This window comes from Chinchilla lanigera, unplaced genomic scaffold (genome assembly GCF_000276665.1).
Source record: "Chinchilla lanigera isolate Chin_1 unplaced genomic scaffold, ChiLan1.0 scaffold00018, whole genome shotgun sequence".
Lineage (NCBI taxonomy): Eukaryota > Metazoa > Chordata > Mammalia > Rodentia > Chinchillidae > Chinchilla > Chinchilla lanigera.
Genome location: NW_004955419.1, coordinates 15,590,197 through 15,612,014, shown reverse-complemented (window position 1 = coordinate 15,612,014; position 21,818 = coordinate 15,590,197). Strand labels below are relative to the sequence as shown.

Genomic DNA, 21,818 nt, shown 5'->3' with positions numbered 1-21,818 from the left:
TACCCCAAGGCTGCCCTATCTCCATCCTTTCTCAAGTAGGCCAGGCTTTACTGCTCACCCTTCAGCTCTCAGGCACCTTCTATATGAAGTCTCATATAACTGCCCATCTTATTCCTCCTTCCAGAGCAACAGGTGTTTCCAGATTTTTGTTTCCTCAGCTTTCTATGCATAGGGATGAAATTATCTCTGTGTCTGGCCTATTTTATTACACTGCAAACATCTCAAGGTCAGCAAAAGCAGTGTATTTATCTCTAAAACACTGTCTGGCACAGAATATTCAATACATCTTCCCTTCCTTTCCCTTCTTTTTTCTTTCCTAGGCATTTGCACAGGACATATACACCATTACTAGATAGCAATATATATAACATCAATAATGTCACCACATACAAGATAATTTTATAAACACAATAACATCCTGACACATTTTGATATATGATATTTTAATGCCTGGCTGGATGTATAATAACAGAGTATATCCTAGGCTTGCTTTTTCAAGTAATATTTTCAACAACTATAAGTAATTTGAGTAGAGTCAATTAATATTCATTACTGAAATCCTTGAGGTCTAAGAAGGTGTAATATTTGTTCCCCCTGAATCAACCATAAAGACGAAGTAAAATACATTCTATCTTACTAATTGTGACTGTTAGTTGTGCTATGTCAATTTGACTGGATTAATAAATGCCTAGATTAGTGAGCACACTTCTGGATGTGTCTCAGTATATTACGGAGCTGTAACCCTGGCATCTCTATCTGGTCACCTGTCCTTCCTCTCTGGTGCTGTTCCTCTACTCTGCTTCCCAGGTGTCATAAACTGAGCAGCTTTCTTTTTTATTATTATGGGGGTGTTTTGGCTATTTTTTTATCTAGACAGAGTCTTGCTGTATAGTCCAGGCTGGCCTTGAAATCACTATGTAGCCAAGACTGGACTTGAACGCATAGAGATCTTCCTGCCTCATCCTCCTAGATGCTGGGATTACAGGTATGCACCACCACACCTGGCTTTTCTTTTTTTCTTTTTTATGCAGCTTTCTAATGCCATGGCCTTCCACCATGATGTTGCTGACTCACTTTTAACCAAGCACACACTGAAGCCTCTGAAGTCATAAGCCAAATAAACTTCTCCTCCCTTAGGTTGTGGCTGCCAGGTAATTTGTCCCATCAGTGAAAAGCTCACTAACAAAAAAAGTTGGAGAACCGGGCTTAATTTGAGAGCCAAATAGCTTGCTAACTACACACCAGTTTTAGGCAGAGTGGCCCATCTAGTCCTAGGGTATGCTGGACTGGGAGAGAATTCCCTATTGGGAAAAGAGAGTCATGACCTAAGAGAAACAGGGTACCTGTTCCTCCTGAGAGTTTACACTTCCAAGTTTATGCCCAACTTATATTTTTCAAATTTATAGTTTAGACAGCGCCTTCCACCCTCACTGGGAAAAGGTATAAGGCAGCAAAGAAGCCAGGAGCATAACACCAACTGAGCAAACATAAGTACAGAAGCATCCCCACCTAACCCTAACATGTCTTTACTTCCTTAGTAAACCAATGGCTTATTTTTTTTTTTCCCCCCAATGGCTTATTTTTATTTAAAAACATTCTTGTCATCCTTTCCACCTTTCTTGCTGCTTTTCCTCATTTTATGCCGTGTTATATCCTGTAAGCTATTATTACAAGTAGAGCAACCAGAAAAAGATGTTAGTGTTAACTTTGGAGTGGATTCCTTTTTGAATCCAAATATGAATTGACTTTGAAAATCTGTAAATAACAAATCTTTAAAACTTCCAACTTTCATAAGTATATTTATAATTTATATTTTGCTTATTCTTTTATGCAAATAATGCTTGAATTACAGTATAAATATCAGCTAGAATGATCTCAGTTATGTATAGAATTGTCACCTAATAAGGTAAGTTATAAGGTGGTTACACTACTATGCAGAAACTTTAATTCTGGAACTTAAAAATACTGTTCTAGTTTCAGAGCCTTGACTTTGCTCTTTCAGAGTCACTCTGCATAGTGTCAGAGACCCCTGAAAGGGTACTTTGCAAGATATATTGCAAATTGGTGTGCAATTTCTTATTCCTCTGGCCAGGAGAAATAGGAATTTGGAGTTTTCTTCACGAGGGATAGGGGAAAGAGGGAAAAGAATTGACATGAAAATTTATTTTTAAGGATACTAAAACCTGGGCAGTTTTACTGCATAGCCACAGGATAACCGGCTAAAATAATTCAAAAGAAGGTACTGGAGAGACTGAATATGACTACAAAGAATAGGTTTGGGAAAACCCTTTCAATATAATTTAAATACAGGAGGATAGCACACATAAGCGCACATGCACACACACACATATACACACACACACAAAATACTGTTCTGCATTTTCACCAAAATGTTCACCATGAAAAATGCACTGACTGACAAAGTAATATAACATTAAGTAGATCTATAAAAGGTTGTCATGTCTTTAGGAAAAGTTTATACAACCACCATGACATTATAAACTGAGACTATTCACAGGACACGTGGGGCAATAAGACCTAATTATGCTCTAAATCATGTAAATATCTGTGCATTTATTTCATCAGGGTAATGCCCATCAAAACTGTTCTAGAATGTCTTTTGTTTAGCATAAATGAAATGTTATAACACATTACACTATTTTTAATCTTTAAGGGAACAAGACCATTACAACTCAAGCAGAAACTCTTGTAACATTAGAAAGAGTAATAAGCACAAGCAAATAAATGAGCAAACAAAGTCCTTAAGTCACATTAAAATGTAAGTTAAACTATTAATATAGGGCTGTCAGCTAACAGAGAAAAAAGAATGACAGAATGAGCAACAAAATTTAGAAATACTGTGAATTTGCATGGCCACATTGTAGAAAACAAATTGTATAAATAATGGGTCTTGTTACAAATTCAAATGCATTTTTAAATTTTTTAGAAAACATCTATCTAAATCTATATCTATACTCATCTCCACATATAAGAAGTATATAAATCAATGGCATTTCCCTTGATTATGAAAAATAATATAATTTTACCCAAAAGGGCTTTATTTCTTTGTCTTTTATAATAAATTATGCACTTAATTCTTGAACCTATCATATCCATGCCAAAATATTACTAAATTACCCACCATCCTTTTTATCATGGTCTATAACTTCAGCCTTGAAAGTGCAAGTCTTGTATTTATTTCGCAGTATAATAAAGTTGCTCAAAAGGTCCAAATCATTCTCCTCTTTTTTACTATGTTCAAAACATGCTTTTTTAATTCTTGAAGAGGGAGATGATTCAATAAATGGTACTGTGCAGTCAAGTTCAAGGTGAACTTTAGTTTCTTTCTTTTGATTCACTACATCAAGTATTTCTTGATCATTCTTTAGTTTTTCTTCATTTTTTGGTCTTTCAACAGAGATACATTCATCAGATAAACAAGTATCTGTTATTTCTTTTACCAGAGATGGACTCTCTTGTGAGAGTGGTATGTGATCATGTGTAGGTTTCTCATTAATAATCACAATAGGTGAGGAACAACTTTTATTTTCTAGAGAAGCTGAAAAAACACAATAAAAAGTACTGAAATTACTTCCAAGCCTTAAAAGAGCATTCTATTAGGGTATTAGTACCACATTTAGTTGTAGTTTCTTATTAACATAATCTGATCATGAGGAATATTTTGTTTATTGTTTAGAAAATCAATTTTTGGTCTAAATAAAATAAAAATTTAAAAATATAAAAACTTATATAATAAGCTTATAATGAGTCATAGCCTTAGAGTTAATGGTTACTGAAAATTTATGTACCAGGCAAGCCACAAGACTAGAATAAAATACTTGATCTATATATAGCTGACAAAGGACTGTACCCAAAATAAATAAAGAACTCTTATAATTCAATAATTAAAAGTGGTCCAACTAAAAACTGGCAAAAGATTTGAGCAATCCTTCATATAAGATATATATATTCTATAACATCAATGAATCTTGAAAACATGCTAAGAGAAAAAGCTAGTGATAAAAGGCCACATAGGGGGCTGGGGATTTAGCTCAGGGGCAAAAAGTGCCTGCCTGGCAAGCGCAAGGTCGTGAGTTCGGTTCCCGGTACCGGAGAAAAAAACAAAACAAAACAAAACAAAACAAAACAAAACAAAACAAAAGGCCACATAGTCACAAAAGATCATATTTCCATTTTTATGAAATGTCCATAACAGGTAAATCCACAGAGACAGAAAATGGGTTAATGGTCCGCAGCTGGGCACTATGGGGAGTGGTTGCTAAGAGATATGAGGTTTCTTTTTGGTGTGATAAAAGTGTTCTAAAATGGTCTATGGTGATTGATTGTATCATTCTGTGATTATACTCAACACCAGTGAATAGTATACTTTAAATGGATCAAATGTACAATATGTGAATTATTTCACAATAAAGCTGTTACATTTTTTAAAAAAGAAGAGCTACAAAAGGCCAATAAGCATCTAAAAAGATGTTCACCATGTCATTATAGAAATACAAATTAAAAACTCAATGAAATAGCACAACATAACCACTAGAATAGCTACTATCAAGTGTTGACAAGGATACAGAGTAAATGAAATTCACACTCTGCTGGTGGGAATGCACAGTGGTGAAATACACTGGAAAGCAATTTAGCAGTTTCTTATAAAATTAAAGATACACCTATCATAAAATTCAACAATTCTACTTCTAGAATTTCACACAAGAAAAAGAATAATATGCCCCACAAAGACTTGCACAAGAATACTCACAACAATTTTATTCACAATAATAAAAAAGTTGGGAAAGAAATCCTAGGAGGTGATAAACTCTGGTACCTCCATTTGATAGAAAATTCCTGAGCAATAAAAAGAAACAAACTAGTGATATATCTACTGTGGATGAATCTCAAAAATGTTATACTGAACAGAAAAATCCAGGCACGAATGAATTCATACTATCTAATTCTGTAAGTGAAATTCTAGAATAGGAGAAATTAATATATAATAACAGAAGTAGACCAGGGCTTCCCAAGAGGCAGAGGTGAAGACTGACGGGGAAGGAAAGTGGCATGGAGTGAGAATGACTGCAGAGGGGCACAAGGAAACTCCTGGTGATGAAAATATTCTACTACACCTTAACTGTGGTGCTGGTTTCACAGATTTCATATACACACACAATTTGTTAAGGTGTATCAAACTGTACAAAATGAGTACAGTTTATTATGCATAAAGTATACCTCATAAAGTTGATTTCAAAAAACCCTTAAACGCTTAGAGGGCCAACTAAATAACTTAAGTGAGTGAAGTATATGGCTAATCCTTAAATCATAATCTTTGGAAGACAAACTTTACACTTCTGTCCTCCAAAAAATATGGCCTATGATTTTTTTGTGTTTGCTTGCATTAAGAGATATTGATACAAGCAACATTTAATTTCCTCTTAATTGTATCAAATATAAAACCAAAATCCAAGAGTAGCATAAATGCCAACTGATGCCTGGCTTCAATGAGTGAGTGCTGAGATCTACAGTAGCCGGAGAGCATGTGATCTGTTCAAAGTGGTGAGCGCTAAGAGCCCTGGCTAACTGTTGCCATATGAGAATCTGGGTCCTGTTTTTGGAATTTTTAAGACAAACTCAACATACATGTCAATATGTAAAATGCTCTCAAATATTTTTATTTTGAGACAAGGTCTCAGTACATACTTCAGGTTGGCCTTGAGCTCATTAGGTAACCTAGACTGGCCTTGAATTCACAGCAATCCTTCTGCTTCAGGAACCAAGTGCTGGGATTACAGGCATGTGGCACCACACCTGGCCAAATCCCCCCCATTTTTTTTTTTTTTTTGTCTTTTTGAGACAAGTTCTCAAAAGAGACCCTGTGGCCTGGGCTGGTTTCAAATTTACAATGATCCTCGTACCTCAGCCTCCTGGGTGCAGGACTACAGGCGTGCACCACCATGTCTGGCTCCAAACCTTAAATGTTGTTAAGTAATTAAAATGCTATGTAAGTCAATAATGTATGGCCTGAATATGGCCAGAGTGCTACCAGTTTGCAACCTCTGAGATATTCCCTTGAGAAAATCTGGTTAGCAGGTCAGTAGGAATTACTATTTCGTTTTCCTGATGATTTTCATTTACTATTTTGCTTTTTAAGCATTTCTACTGTGGCAATTTGGCTATGGGGTCCAGAAACAGTTACTGTTTCTCTCTTTTTTTTCTTTTTTTCTTTTTTTTTGGTTTTTCTCCGGTACCAGGAACCGAACTCATGATCTTGCGCTTGCCAGGCAGGTGCTTTTGCCGCTGAGCTAAATCCCCAGCCCCAACAGTTACTGTTTCTTAAACCTCAGAATTATAGTATACAGTACTACCATAGTTCTATTGCCTATCAAAGACAATATTCTTTATTTTAACCTCAAATTAGTTACACAATACTTTACATAATTTTTACAGATACATTATTCAGATCTTTGAAGACCCCCATAAAATCTTCTTACTTTTTTTTGTCTAGCAACCTGATCAAATCATTTAAAAAATTCTTATTTTTTAGATCTGTAACTGCATATTGCCTGTTGAGCTCTTAAATTCTTCACATTTAGAAAAACTAACAAACAAATGAAATAGTTTACAGAGTAAAAGAAATGGAAAACACGATGGGTCCTATAACGGCTTGGGGTGGACTGACTGCCTTGCTTGGTATAAGCTGCTCATCTGTTTTCCTTCTTACCACATTCACAGTTCTCTGTGCCTTTGTCCCTAAAACACACTTCTCTGATCAGAATTTTCATTCCCATTCCTTACGCAGATAATTACTTCTAAACGTTACTTTAAAATATAATTATTACTCTGTAATACATTAAGCAAAAACTCTCCCAAATCCTTTAAGATTAAAAATTATTAGTTATTGCACAAACTAATCTTAAAACAATTCACATATATAATTCATGCTGCATGTGTGCCATTTGCTATGATGGAATTTACAGCAAACAAAATAACAAAAGTAAACACTCAAAAGATATTTCTGCCTACTTAAATTATATAAGTAAAAGCTAAATTAGTAAGTTTTTTAGTAATGAAGGAGGATTTTTTGTATTTTTCAAGAGAGATCAGTAGACATTATTGAGTACCAAAGTTTAGCTGTTAGGTCAAAAAAATAAGTTACTATTAAATGATGGTTTGTGCTTAGATACAAGAACTATATGAGCAATTAATTATTTGTAAAAGGAAATTAAGTCATTTTAATTGAAAATGGTGAGAAACTTAAAGTGAGACTATACAATTTTAGAGCAGAATAGGACTTTAAGATTAATCAAACTTTCTTATTTTTTTTTTTTTTTTGAGGAAGAAAATAGGGCCTGGAGAAGCCCAAACTCATACATTCTGGCAAAAGAGAGCCAATATTAAATGCTAGAACTTAATTATATTTCCATAATCACTAAGAAGAAATCCAGTATCTAACATTTGCTCATTCTAAAACTGTTGATACAAGGGCTAGGGATTTAGCTCAGCAGCACAGTGCCTGCCTGGCAAGCGCAAGGTAGTGAGTTCAATTCCCAGTACTGGAGAAAAACAAAAACAAAACAAAACAAAAAAAATGTTGATACAAGTTACAGTTACTATTATGTACTTACATTCTAATGGAAGTACTTTTGTAGGCAAAAACGTCTCCTTTTTAATGTCATTAGAAGATAGATGATCATGACACAAATATGTATTTGGACATTCCAAAGTTTCTGTTGCTATTGACTTAAGTTCTGCTTTTTTCCAGCACTTTGCCTTTATAGAATTAACCACAAGCCTTTTCTCTTCAATACAAAACATCTTTTTCAGATCTGTAACTGAATATTGGCTGTTGAGCTCTTGAATTCTTGGCACTTAGAAAAAAACCAACAAATAGAAATAGTTTAAAAGGCAAAAGAAATGAAAAGCACAATAAACAGAACTACAGTGGAATTTCTTTATGAAATATATTTTCACACATTTAGAAAAAAGTGATACTTCAAGTTATATCTAGTGTTTTTGTTTTCAAGAAGCTAATATTTGTAAAAGTCCAAGTTACTGTAATAACAGAAATCAAATTTGATAACATCAAGAAGTTAAAATTATTCTATATTTAACAAGAGAGGGAACAATATTCTTTTTTACCACTGTCAATTACTAAATTAATATATTAGATAGTATTTTGAAGAATGTTAGATTTATTAATGGGACCCACTAATATCTTTAATATACTAAGAATAAACTATCTGTAATCCTATACCCAGCAGAACTGTAATTTACCAAGCATTTAAAAGAAGATATTCATAGAAATTGAAACATCAGAGATTTTCACTAAAAGAAACTAAAGGATGCTAGTCAGGCAGAAGGAAAGTGACATTTCCTTCTTATATAACATTTTAAAATGTTATTTTAAAAATGTTATGTAAATAGAATAGTTCATTTCTTTTGATTCTTGAGTAATGCCCCATTATATAGACATAGCACAATTTGTTGATCCATTCACTTGCTCATGAATATGTAAGTTGTTCCTATTTTTGGCTCTTACAAATATAGCTGCTAGAAACACACACGTATATAAGCCTTTGAGTAGACATATGCTCTTATTATTTGAGTAGACATTATTATTCCCATTGTATGAGGAAATAGCTTCAGAGGGTTAAATTACTTATAGAGCTAGGTGATGGTACAGTTGGAATTCAAACTTATCAACTTTTAGTTTTGTTTTCATTTCTGTATCATGAAATACACAATTTTACACACGGGAGAATATATGGAAAATGAAATAAAAACTGCACTCACCACCAAGCAAAGAAAAGTACGCTTCTCTAAAATACTATAGAAATTTTGTGAGGTTATAGTTCATGAAGCTTTCATACTTCTTTTCCAATCTAGCACTTTTATCCTTAAAATATATTAAGAGTGCTGTTATTAATGTATTGTCAGTACATTTATCATATGTACAAGTATCTTTCCTCATCATTCCTTTGTAGGTCTGAGCCTTTCCATTAGGGATCACTTTCCTTCTGCCTGACTAGCATCCTTTAGTTTCTTTTAGTGAAAATCTCTGATGTTTCAATTCCTGTGAATATCTTCTTTTAAATGCTTGGTGAATTACAGTTCTGCTGGGTATAGGATTACAGATAGTTTATTCTTAGTATATTTAAAGATATTGTTCCAGTTCTCTGGCTTTCCACGGGTGTCACTGAGAAGGCAATTTCCACGCTTCTTACATCACGCCTTTGGTGAGGTGTAGAGCTACTATGACAGGTGCAGGGGAGGATTCTTTTCCATTCAGCATGGAAGTCACTGAGTGTAGTGAATCAATGGACTGATGTCCATCAACAATTCTAGACAATTTTAGCCGTCTCTTCTTCAAAAAGGTGACCTCCTTCTCATTTTCTGTAATCTCTACCTGAATCTCTGGTGGGATACATGTTCCATCTCACTCAATCTTTATGTCTTTTAACCTCTCACATCTTTTATCTCTGTTTCTCTGTACTAGATTCTGGATAATTTCTTCCAGTCTGCCTTTCAGTTCATGAATATTCTTTCTAACTGTGCATAATATACTATTGAATCTATCAAGTTTTTTTTTATCTGTTTTATTTAGTTCTGGAAGACTTACATGATTCTATTCCAGATCGGTTACATCACTTCTTTTTTCTTCAATCAAATTTTATTGGCTTATTTTAGATATACATAATAATTAGATTCATCTTAGAGAATTTGTACATGTACCTGATTTTTTTCTACCATTCTCCTACCCCTCCTTCAACTCCTCCTCTCCTCATTGACAAAAGCTTTGTTTCCATTATTTTTTCCTTCTTTTCTCACATTTCTTTTACTTTTCTCTTCTTTCCTTTTCCCCTCCCCCCTCTGTTCCCCTCCCAATCGAAACATTTTCTTCCTATTTCACAATATCTAATATACATTTTGGTTCTTATTTACACTTTTAGTTTCTCACACCAGAGAAGCAATGTGGCATTTACACATGTGTGTCCAATTTATTTTACTTAACAGTATGGTTTCAAGGTGCATCCATTTACCTAGGAATGTCTCAAGCTTATCCTTCTTTATGGCAGAGTAGTACTCCATTCATAAAAAACTGTATCTTCTTTTTCCATTTTTCAGTTAATGGGCATTTGGGCTGTTTCCAAGATTTGGCTATTATAAATTGTGACATTATAAACATGGGAGTGCATATATAGCTGTAGTATGATGCTTTGAAATCTTCTGGGAAGATACCCAAAAGGGGAATAGTTGGGTCAAATAGGACCTTTAGTCCTAGTTTTTTGAGAAATCACCACACTAATTTCTACAGTGGTTGCACTAGTCCACACTGCCACCAACAGTGGAGAAGGGTTCCTTTTTCCCCACAGCCCTGCCAGCATTTATTATTGGTTGATTTTTTTGATGACAGCCATCTTTCTGGAGTGAGATGGAATCTCAGTGTTGTTTCAATTTGCATCTCTCAAGTGACCACTGATGTTGAACATTTTTTCATATATTTATTTGCTGTTTGTACTTCTTCAGTTGCTCATTTCTTTCGTTTCTTTTTCATATTTCTTTTCTCCTTTCCATTCCCCTCACCTTTTTGCCGTAAATACATACTGCACTGTCTGACAGTTCCAAGATATATATATCTGATTTGATGTCCATTCTTTCTAAGGACTCTCACTAGTGATGCCTATATATTGTGTGATTTTTGCCTGTTAGCCTCTTCGAGCTTTGTGAAAGTTTTTTAAAGTTCGGACTAAAGTGTATTCCTCCAGTAAGGATTTATAGAAGGAATCATTGGAATAAAGGTCAGTTTTGATGTTTTCTTACTTCCCACTGTTCTTGCTTTTACTTTGATTTTGGCTTCCAAAAAACAGCAAATAAGAGAGTATTGTATCAGGAGTTCTAGTTCTCCTGATATATTGCACTGTCTGACAGTGATATACTGCACTGTCTAACTATATAAAAAATAGTTAATTTATACTTAACTCAAAGCTATTTTGTTACATTATAAATAAACTCTGCTAACACGTTTTTAAATATTTTTTTTGGAAAACCTGGGAATCTAAAAATTCTAAACATTATCTTCACATCAGCTATGTAGAATTTTTAAGCAACCAATTTATTGACTTGAAAATACAAACTATACATAAGGGACTGTTTTATGTACTACCTGTATTTTTCTCCCATGCATAGATATTTTAACCAGAAAAATCAGCAAGATCAAGATCTTGTCACATACTCCTGCACTGAGCATAATGAACATTCTGGCAGATGTCAGGATAGTCTAGCTTTGTGCTAAGTTATAGGTATTCTGTGTTAAGAAAGGCTCAAAGAAATAGAATATCTCACATTTCTACTCACTGTATTTTTCACCTATACTATTTACCTGTAAGCAAAAATGAGTTCAAGAAATTTCTGCAGCTTTCTAATTGCCACACCATACAGTATTTATTAGCTGATTCTTCAGCAGTAAGCAAGCTACTGAAAAAGATGAACGTTTAATACATTAATAATATTAAGTCCTTTTGCATAAAGTTTTAAGTATTTTACAAGTAACTTTCATATTTAAAAGCAAATGAAAAATTAACTATTTTGTGAACAACTAAACAGAAATAGAGTTCTATAGACCAAATTTCATATACTTAACTTCTTGCTTCTCTAGGAAGATCTGGTCATTTTTAAATTCCTAAGTACTCCTACTTGCCTATAAATGACTCCTACCTCTATTTCCTTCAATGTACTCTGGAGCCAGAGCATGTTGACATGGAAAAGTTTTAGCATGTCTTCCAAAAGCAATGAAAGTACTAACCCTATAAGACACCAAAACTAAAAATACAATCTTATTAAAATTACTATGCCTACCATGCAAACAGTAGCTTCAAATTTTTTTAAAAACTACTGTCTTCAAATCCATTCTCTATGACATTCTGGATTGTCTATTGGCTAAAGGTCAGAACTATGTAAAAGTCCCATCCTAACTTCTCAAGAGGTGCCAAGGTCCTAACGTTTAGTTCAAATACTTCAGTCTTGGTAGTGTTTGGGTGATGTGTGTGCATGTTAGTGCGTTCTGGAGTGACAGGAGTGGGAAGGAGAGATCAAATATGCATGACAATCAGTGTAAAGCAATATTTTTAAAACAGCTTCTTTGAAGATAATGATACACAGCACAAAAAAATCGTAACTTTTAGTAGCTATGCAATGGCCATCTTGGAAAGGCAGACATTATTAATTCATAAAGCTTTTATGCTGCAAACCTCTCTCTCAAACCTGATTGATTACTAATTGTATTCTGTTTCTTTGTTCAAATGGGACATATATTGTATAATATGCTAATATAAGTACTACAAGTTAAATTGATAACCTAGGGGGGAAGAAAGTTTTATGCCTAAGTTGTCTAGTTTACCTACATAATTAAAATATCTGGGCTTGCAGTAGAAAATTGACAATCTAGACAATATCTGACTCTTCCCAAGATTTCTTTGACAATTGGACACCTTTGATCAGAGACAATTATTTTTAAGTGAAAAGAAGGGGAAATATTTAGGCCAGCCACATCCAATATGGACAAATATTTTGTTCTTACTGGTATATTCCAGAGACATGTCTGAATTTGATAAATTCTTTGGTCATACAAATTTGTTCAAAGTTGGTAGTCAGTTAATATAGAAATAAAATCTTATGTCACACAGACTTTTCTTTTTAGCCTCTTAAAATCTAGCATAGAGTTTTGCATGTAATAGGCACTAAAAGTATTTAACTGGACATTATTTCCAGTCAAAATGTAAAAATAAAAGTAACTTACTATACAAATAAGTTAAGGTTAATTATTATTTTCTCTTCCTTTTAAAAAACTCAACACTTTTCATGTTTAGTTTTACAACTGAGATAAGGCAGTTTTTTTTTGTTTTGTTTTTTTTTTTTTGGTTTTTCTCCGGTACCGGGAACCGAACTCACGACCTTGCGCTTGCCAGGCAGGCGCTTTTGCCGCTGAGCTAAATCCCCAGCCCAAGGCAGTTTTTAAAGTAAGAGTTTTACATGTTTATAATCACAAACCAATGTAAGTGACTTCCCTCTTGCTGGTGAGTGAAGTAGTGATAAGATAACTTTCAGTTGTTTCAAATGGCTTTAGATCCATTAGCTACTTTAAAAGCCATTTTTGTTTCAACTTTGCCAAATTATAATGCATTAGATAAGATTTGCTTCATTAGCAATAATCAGCAATAATCGCGCCTCGGATAAACCTCATTGGCTACGATACTGCCACTGCGCAAAGCTAAGACTTGCTTCATAAAGTTCCATTAGATATTTGAGTTATAACAACAAATATATGTGATTAATGTGAGTTTATTATAGTTAAATAAATGCTTTCAATATAAAATTGAAATCAAGATTATCCTAATTCCACTAGTTTCTGTTTTTAACTGCCAATCTGCCGTAACAGATGGATTAGGTTATATGGAGTAAAACAGTCTAATAAAGACAGAATATATCCTGCAAATGTGTTTTTCCTTAACAAAGAGACTAAAACTATTTAAAGAAATTATAGGTAGTTTTCATATTTGTTACAAGATGTTTTTAGGGTTCATATATGATATGGACACTAATAGTTCTTAATAGAATTCTGTATAACACAAATTTACCCCACAAATGTGAAATAACTCTTAAAGAGAAGATTAAGATATACTTAGGCCCCTCAGGGCTGGCTCTTCCATTTTACGGATCGTTACCTTCTTGAGACTATTATAGAATTCTAAGCAGCCTGTAATGAATTCTAGAGCCTTGACTCCAGTTACTTGCAGTAATCCAAGAGATTCTTCTCTGACAGAAGAGCCAACGATAACTAAATTCAAAACTCAGTACACAGCTCCTATAATTTTCAGTCTTAGAATGCTTCATTAAGGAATTACAGATTTTCCTGGAAGGGAGTTATTTTAGGATACATTAACTTCCAAGTTTACAGGGGGAAAATAGACAATACTGCCTATGTTCACATTTTTGTAGATGGCAAAAGCAGCAAGACACAAGGTAAATTTATTCTAAGATAACATCTCAGAAAATATGAACTTACTTGCATGCCACATGGTATTAAATAGCAACAAAAGCTATCTCAGATTATGTCAAAGTCAAATACACTGAACTATTAAGCTATGCAATTTTGGCTTAAGCTAAAATACTATGATCTAGTCCTGTAATATCAATTTAAGGACTATAGACCACTCTGTACAGTAACAGTAGGGTATTGAACAGATTGATGGAGTAAGCTTTGGTTCAACATGTCTGGTTTACCCAGCACTGAGATTATATCTAAAGAGAACCAGGTTAGGGGATGTCCTTTGTTGGAAATGGGATATGACTCCTGGTACCCCTAGAGGGAGTAAGTTGATGGCCATGCATCTACTGGTCACCCATTTGCAGGTTTTTCAGTGATGTTTGGCTGTTCCTGGCCAGAGATTTATGACAAATATTTTAGAAGACCTTATAAGAATCCTGCAAAATAGACAAAATTATTACCCAATGTCACAGATTTAAAAACTGAAGCACAGAGTAATTTATGCTCACAAAGTTAGTAAGTAATAAAGATAGATTGCCTGGCTCTAGTTCAGAACTTTAACCACTGACTATAGGCTGAATTCTGCCCCCTCCAAATGTATATGTTCAAGCCATAATCCCAGGTACTTCAGAATGTAACTCTACTTAGAAACAGGGTTTATCAAGAAGTTTAAATGGGGTCATTAAGGTGCACCCTAACCCTACATGACTGGTATCCTTATAAGAAGTAATTAAGTTACAGACAAGATAAAGACCTTATGAATACAAGGAAAAGATAGCCATTCATAAATTAAGAAGAGAAGCCTTAGAATGAAACCAACCCTGTGGGCACTTTGTTCTTCAATTTCTAGCCTTCAAAATTGAAGAAATAACTTTCTGTTGTTTATACCACCCAGTCTGTGGTATTTGTTCTGGCACCCTAGCAGGCTAATACACCACGAACTGTCTTTCATGGCAATGAGACCTCACTGTTGCCAAGTGTCCGATGGCAAGGTCCTTAGCATAGTAATTCAAGGTCAGGAGCTTAAATTTTTCAAATTATTTATTTTTAATAGTAACGTTTTAATATTCAAAACTCTAAATGCATAAAAGACTATACTGTGAAAATTTTCCTATCCATATTGCTAGGTTCCGCAGTTGTCTTCTTGACACAAGTTATTTTTAATGTCCCTTTCTAAAGATACTCTATCCATAAAACCAAATATGTATATATTCATATATTCCCTCCAGTTGCTTACAATACATTATATTATCTCTTACATTTTTTCATATAAGTATCCTGGAAGTTATATTACAGTAAAAATATCTTGTTCTGAATTATAACTTGGGTTCTAGATATAATCCTTACTTACATTTTACAAACAAAAGAAAATGGAAATGTCGGAATTCTTGTATATAAGGAAACTGAAGAAAATGAAAATGTCTGAAGTCCTAGACATAATGAATTCACTAGAGAATGTTGGCTTGTTTGGTGTAGATGAGTTAGTGCTCTTCCTGACTCTCCTGGAATATCTGAAAATTTAAAAATTACTTAACATTAAATAAAATAAAATTTAGAATTTTTTGGTAAGCAATTATTATGTTTGATCATTTTGTTGCAACACAAATATTTCAATAAAAAGAAATTTAAGTTACCGAAAGAACCAAAAGAAATCTAGTTGTGTTATTTGAGAAATAAAACAAATCCTAAATTTTCATCTAGTAAAGGAAGTACAGATACGGAGCCTGCAAAAAAAATGTACACACACTTCAGCCATTTACCATACTAATACATATCTGGAAGCTAATGGCCACCATTTTGAGCACCTCTTGTAATTGTAGAGCCCAAAAGTTACTTATATGAATCTCATGATGTCACAATAAATTTAGTGTTAAAATATTTATACAAGTTTTTCTTTTCCTGATGTATTATATTTTTTTGGGCAGACTCTACATACCACATGGCATCTCAACTATAATTGTCATGATTTCTTTATTCAGTACTAGGGATTGAACGCAGGGCTTCACACATGCTAGGAAAGCACTACACTACTGAGCTGTATCACCAGCCCTTTTCATTTTTTATTTTGAGACAGCATCTAACTAAATTTCCCAGGCTGGCATCAAATTTGTGATCCTAATGCCTCTGCCTCACAACTAGTTGTGATTAGAGATGTATATCACTGAGCCCGGAAATAGTGGTGAGCTATAAAAATATATTGATGGCTAAACTTTACTGGCCTTACTTATTTAAAAGTTCTGAGAACTTTTAACCACTGACTATAGGCTGAATTCTGCCCCCCTTCAAATGTATATGTTCAAGCCATAATCCTAGGCACCTCAGAATGTAACTATATTTAGAAACAGGGTTTCTAAATCATTGATAAGTTCAATGATTTATTCAAAATTTCATGTAATAATGGCTTTAAATCTGACAGTTTATTTTATCAGTACTTACGAGACTACTGTTTTTATTTCTGTACTAAATATTGGTGATGTGAAGCAAGTACTATTATGAAGAGTAATTCTTCAACTTAATGAGTCAACTCTAGATGGCCTGGCAGAGAACTATAAATTTATAGATTGGGCTTGAAAACTGAAACCTCATTTATTGTTAAACAGTGTGGTTTTATCATTTTCATAAGTAAAGCAGTAAACTTCCAAATAGATAATTCATGTGATCCAATTACAGATGTAACTAAACAATAGTTCATCAATATACTTAAGAAATAGCACAGCTTGGCACTATCCTGAAGCAGAAGATGATTCTGAGATTTCAAATTTTGTAAGATAATAATATAATAATGACAGAGCAGAGAATGATAAGCTTCCTTTGGGGGATTAAAAAGTTAAATTTTTAAAAAGTATAACAAAGGTCAGCATCATTAGTAATAAAATGTTATTTACTGAGCTATAATACTTTATTAAAATTTCTATTTTTGACGTTAATGCTATTTCCTCCACTCCTCCAATCTTCTCTATATATTGTTCACTTTTAAAGCTGATAAGATTCTAGTAACAAATATAAAGAGGCCAATAAGAGAAAAAAATAACAACTGGAATAATAATAAAAAAATTTTAAACCTAAAAACTGATTCATAATAGACTTATGAATATGTAGGTAACTTTGATAAGTTCGATGATTTATTCAAAATTTCTACCTGGTTCACTGCACTCTGGCTCACTCTGGTTTTTAATAGTTAAAATCTCTGTGGAGCTGCATTTTATATCCTCAATGTCAACTCCATGCTTAACGGGAAGATCTGAAAAGAAAAAAAACGCTATTATCAACAAAAACACCATTAAACTAGCTTTCTCTTCTATGGGCCTTTTTCTTTTAAAGTACCTGTGTTGGTTGCTGAGACAAAATACCTGATGCCCAAAATTAAAGAGGGAAAGGTTTATTTAGCTCAGAGTTTGTAGAGGTTTCAGTCCATAATGAGCTGGCTCCACTGAAGGGCAACTGTACATGGTGACAGGGGGCGGGGTGCAAGCCTCTTTTCCTCCCATATATTGTATGCAGGCTCTCCACCCTAGGGTAGGTCTTTTACACCCACACCATCTCTGCGCCCTCCTCTTGCACAGGCTCAGGATGTTTGCAGAGTGGGGCCGCTGGCTCCCTGCTGAGTGGCTTAGTTAAGCTTCTAAACTTCTCAAGTTGACACAATATAACAACCATTACAGTACCCCCACTGCTTTATTATAGATCAATTTTCCTTTTACAGATATATCAGTTACTTTCCTGTCAATGGGATAAAGTACCCGACACATCCAACTTGAAGGAGGGTTTATTCTGGCTTACGTTTCAGAGGATTCAGTCCATGTTTGCTTGGATTCAAGGCTAGAATGGCATGGTGGAAGAGCACGGCACAGGAAGGACGCTTATCCCATGGCAGCCAGGAAGGACAAGAAGGAGGCAGGAAGGGCGATATAACTTCCAAAGGCACACCCCCAGTGACCATCTCTTCCAAACAGTTCCCACCTCAGAACAGCACTGTCAGCCATGGGCTCGTCAGTGCTCATCATAATCCACTGTGAGTATAGTGCCCCATGGTACAGTCATCTTCCAAAGTCCCACCTCTGAACATGAGCCTCTTGGGAAACATTTTAGAACTAAACCATAATAAGGAGATTTAGATTTCTGAAGAAAATGTTGACTTAACAGGTAAACAGCTATTCCTCTCTATACATCCTTTTTTCCTCTCAATTGTCAATCAAAATTTCCAATGGAAAATAAAAATGGGAAAACCTACATAATCATTGGAAGCTAAAATAAAGATGATAGTCAATAAATTACAAGCCTCAAAGAATGAGATCACTTTTAAGGATGTAATCTTCATCCATACACGATAATTTTCTAGGCCGTATTTAGCTGAAATTCCACTTGTGGTGCTAGGAATTGAACCCAGGCCCTCTCATCACATGCTAGGCAGGTGCTAGCCTTTGTCTACATGAATCTGCCACTTTAGGTTTTTTCCCTTTTTTGTTTTACATATGTTTTGCATATTGCTTTATCTTTTTACCTTTTGGCTTTCTTTCTAATGTACAACTCTTATAAATAACATATATAGTAATTCTTTGATTGTAAGGATTGTACCTTTTCATATTTTGTAGTTTATAAAAGTGTGATTCATTTTACAATCAGTACATATACTCACAATGTTTCTTTTCTCCCTAAACACTGTTATTAATTTGACAATGTGTCTTGAGTTGGGGAGGTCTCAGAACCACAGAAATATGGTAATTAGATTTATTTTTTATTTAATCCAAGAATTGACCTCTCTTTTAATAAAGAAGTCTAGCCCACTTATATTTATTCAGACAAAGATGGTCTTTTATCACTTTATGCTTCCAATTGTGGTTGCTTTGTTTCCCACAAAACTGAAACTATTGTTCAGAGGTTTTTGTGACAAATGAACCTAGATACAAAAAGATAAATCTTGCCTGATCTCATTTATACGTAGAATCTAAGAAAACTGTTCAACTCATAAAGACAGAGCAGAAAGATGGCTATCAGGAGCTGGGGAAAGGGGAATGGAGCATGTAGGATGATACTAATTAAAAGATATAAACTTTGTTATAAATTAAATAAGTCTTAGAGATCTAAGGTACATCAGGATAACTAAAATTAGTATTAGTAGTAATGTACCCCTGAAATTTGCTGAAAGAGTAGATGGTAAGTATTCTCATTACATATAAAAAAGTAACTATGTGAGGTAAATCATATATTAATTAGCTTGTTTGTGGTAATCATTTCACAAAATATACATATATCAAAACATCATGTATACCTTAAATAAGAACTGTTTTATCTTTAAAATTTCTTTAAAAATTCAAGTAGCCTGAAAGAAGGCAGAAAAAGGACCAATTTAGAAATAAAAACAAATGAGACAAACTTATAATGCAATAATAAATGGGAAGCTATCCCAATTAAAAGTGGGTGAAGAATCTAAATACATTGCTTCAAAAAAGGTATACAAATGACCAGCAATTACATGAAAAGATGCTCAACATTATTTGCCGTTTGGGAAATGCAAATCAAAACCACAGTAAAACAGCACTTCACCACCTGCCAGGGTGGCTATTTAAAAAGTCTTATAAAAAGTTTTGGAGGAGCCAGGCATGGTGGTGCATGCCTGTAATCCCGGCAATTGGGAGGCTGAGGCAGGAGGATCGTTGCGAGTTTGAGACCAGCCTGGGCTACAAAGTGAGCTCAGGGCCAGCCTGAACTGCATCATGAGACCCTGTCTCAAAAAGACAAAATAAATAAATGAATAAATAAAAAGATTTGGAGAAGAGGCAGCAAAGTGGAAATCTCATAGATTCTAGTAGGAATAAAAATGCAGCCATTTTGGAAAACATTCTCAAAGTTTCTCAAAAAGTTAAATATTGAGTTCATATGATCCAGCAATTCCACTCCTAGGTATATACTCAGAAATGAAAAAGTACATGTGCACAAAAATGTGTACATGGATGTTCATAGCAAGACCATTTATAATACCTACAGAGTAGAAATAACTCAAATGTCCATTAAGAGATGTATGGAAAAATGACATGTGATATAGCCATACAATGGGATATCACCCAGCTATAAAGAAGAATTAAGTACTGATATATGCTATCATATCAATAAACTTAAAAATATTATGCTAAGTGAAAGAAGCCAATCACAAAATACCATATATTATGATTCTCTTTTTATTATGGGTCCAAGGAAAATGTATAGATAATTTTATTAACTGTTTGATCATGGCAAATAGGAAGAAAGCTATTACCTGAGGTATACTTGTAGCAAGTAACTTCATTTCTATACTAAGCAGTTTTATTGTTATTATTGTCACAACCAAAGGTACCCAGGACACTGCCCAAACTCTGTTCTTTCAATAGCTTGTATAACTTTCTTTGTTAGAGGTTCTCTACAATTATCCTGTTATCATTAATATAGCATCTCAGTCAAGTGAAGGCCAGGACTATAACGGTACAATCACTCAACATAGTTACTTGTCCTTACCATTAGCATTTACAGAGCTGAGATTTATGTCCTGCTAAAAAGCATATGGTCCAACCTGAAGTTTTGAACTCTTAATCTCTTTCTAGTACTGGTGTGGATTTGATGCATTTTCTCAGCTGGCTTTTCATTTCTTTGCTTTGACTCATAGACTGATCAGTAACTGTTGGAGACTACAAATTCACAATGGCTAATTCTGCATACTTCCCTAAGGGATAAATGGAGGCTTGGAATTATTGGTATCACCCTTTTGAGATTTCCCATTAACTCTTTTGGGATGGGCCATCCTCTCCCATTCACTAAGACTAAACTAAGACCACTAAGGTTAAAAAACATTCCAAGGCAAGATCCTCCTTAGCATAAGATCTCTCCACCTTCACGAGTCCTCCCAAGATTATCCACTGCCCACTGAGTCATGGACCTCTGAGTCTCTGCCGACCTTGAATCTTCTGCTAGCCTGTTCTATCATTCTATATGCCCAATAAATAGAGGCTGGCTTGAGTGTCTTTGTCTCTGCCCATCCTGAGGCAGTTACTTCCCAGCCCCGCTTCATGCATTACTAAATCTGTCTCTGTGTCTTACTGCATCCTTTCGCCATACCCCTCATATCTTGGCCAGGTCCCGGATAAGCAACTCCCTTGATTGAGTCTTACCTGCAACAATTCAAGTCTGTGTTCTGTTGGTGGCAAGTACATTATTCTTATTTTAATGGACATTACAGATCCCCTTTTCATTCTTCCCTGAAGTAATATAACTTGGATCATTTCAAATGAAATTCATGAAAGGGCAATTAAGTATTTGTGCTCAAATTATAGTTAAAAATAACTCTAATATTTACTGAGATTAACTGAAATGAAATCACCTAAATTCTAGGCTATGACTCTCCCAGTTATCTGATTCTATGAGTCCTTATTGTGAATGCCTTAACTGTGCACCACTCTACATTAAAATCAGTACAGATGTTGATAGCGCTTTCACTGTATATATGAAAACTATAAAATCAGTATAGCCACAGGTAGTTTAGCTTTATTGTGTATTTAGTTTGAAACAGATTAATTTCAGAGAAGTTTTAGGCTCAGAAGTAACAGGAAAAAAACGACAAGTCTAAGGGTGTAATTGCAGCGCCTGTCTCTCATGAGCAAGGGCCTATGTTCAATCCCCAGCACCACAAAAAAAAAAAAGAGAAAAAAACATGACAATGAAGAAAGAGTCTTATCAGTAATAATGCTGACATTTCAACATGTCACCTGTAGGACATTTTTACAAAATTTAGAGGCTCAGA

General features: G+C 34.3%; 1 protein-coding gene across 3 annotated transcripts in view; it reads right to left on the bottom strand.

The window, feature by feature from the left end:
* The window catches only part of LOC102008317 (chromosome unknown open reading frame, human C9orf84), an 80,554-nt gene that overhangs the window by 32,488 nt on the left and 26,248 nt on the right, over positions 1-21,818 (bottom strand). For all 3 annotated transcript variants that reach the window (XM_005382716.2, XM_005382715.1, XM_005382717.2), the window contains exons 9-13: positions 17,190-17,291; positions 15,402-15,561; positions 11,387-11,481; positions 7,632-7,874; positions 3,143-3,559 (exon numbers count right to left, since the gene is read on the bottom strand). In XM_005382716.2, coding sequence (XP_005382773.1) covers positions 3,143-3,559; positions 7,632-7,874; positions 11,387-11,481; positions 15,402-15,561; positions 17,190-17,291 — 1,017 coding nt within the window. The remainder of the gene's footprint in view (positions 1-3,142; positions 3,560-7,631; positions 7,875-11,386; positions 11,482-15,401; positions 15,562-17,189; positions 17,292-21,818) is intronic.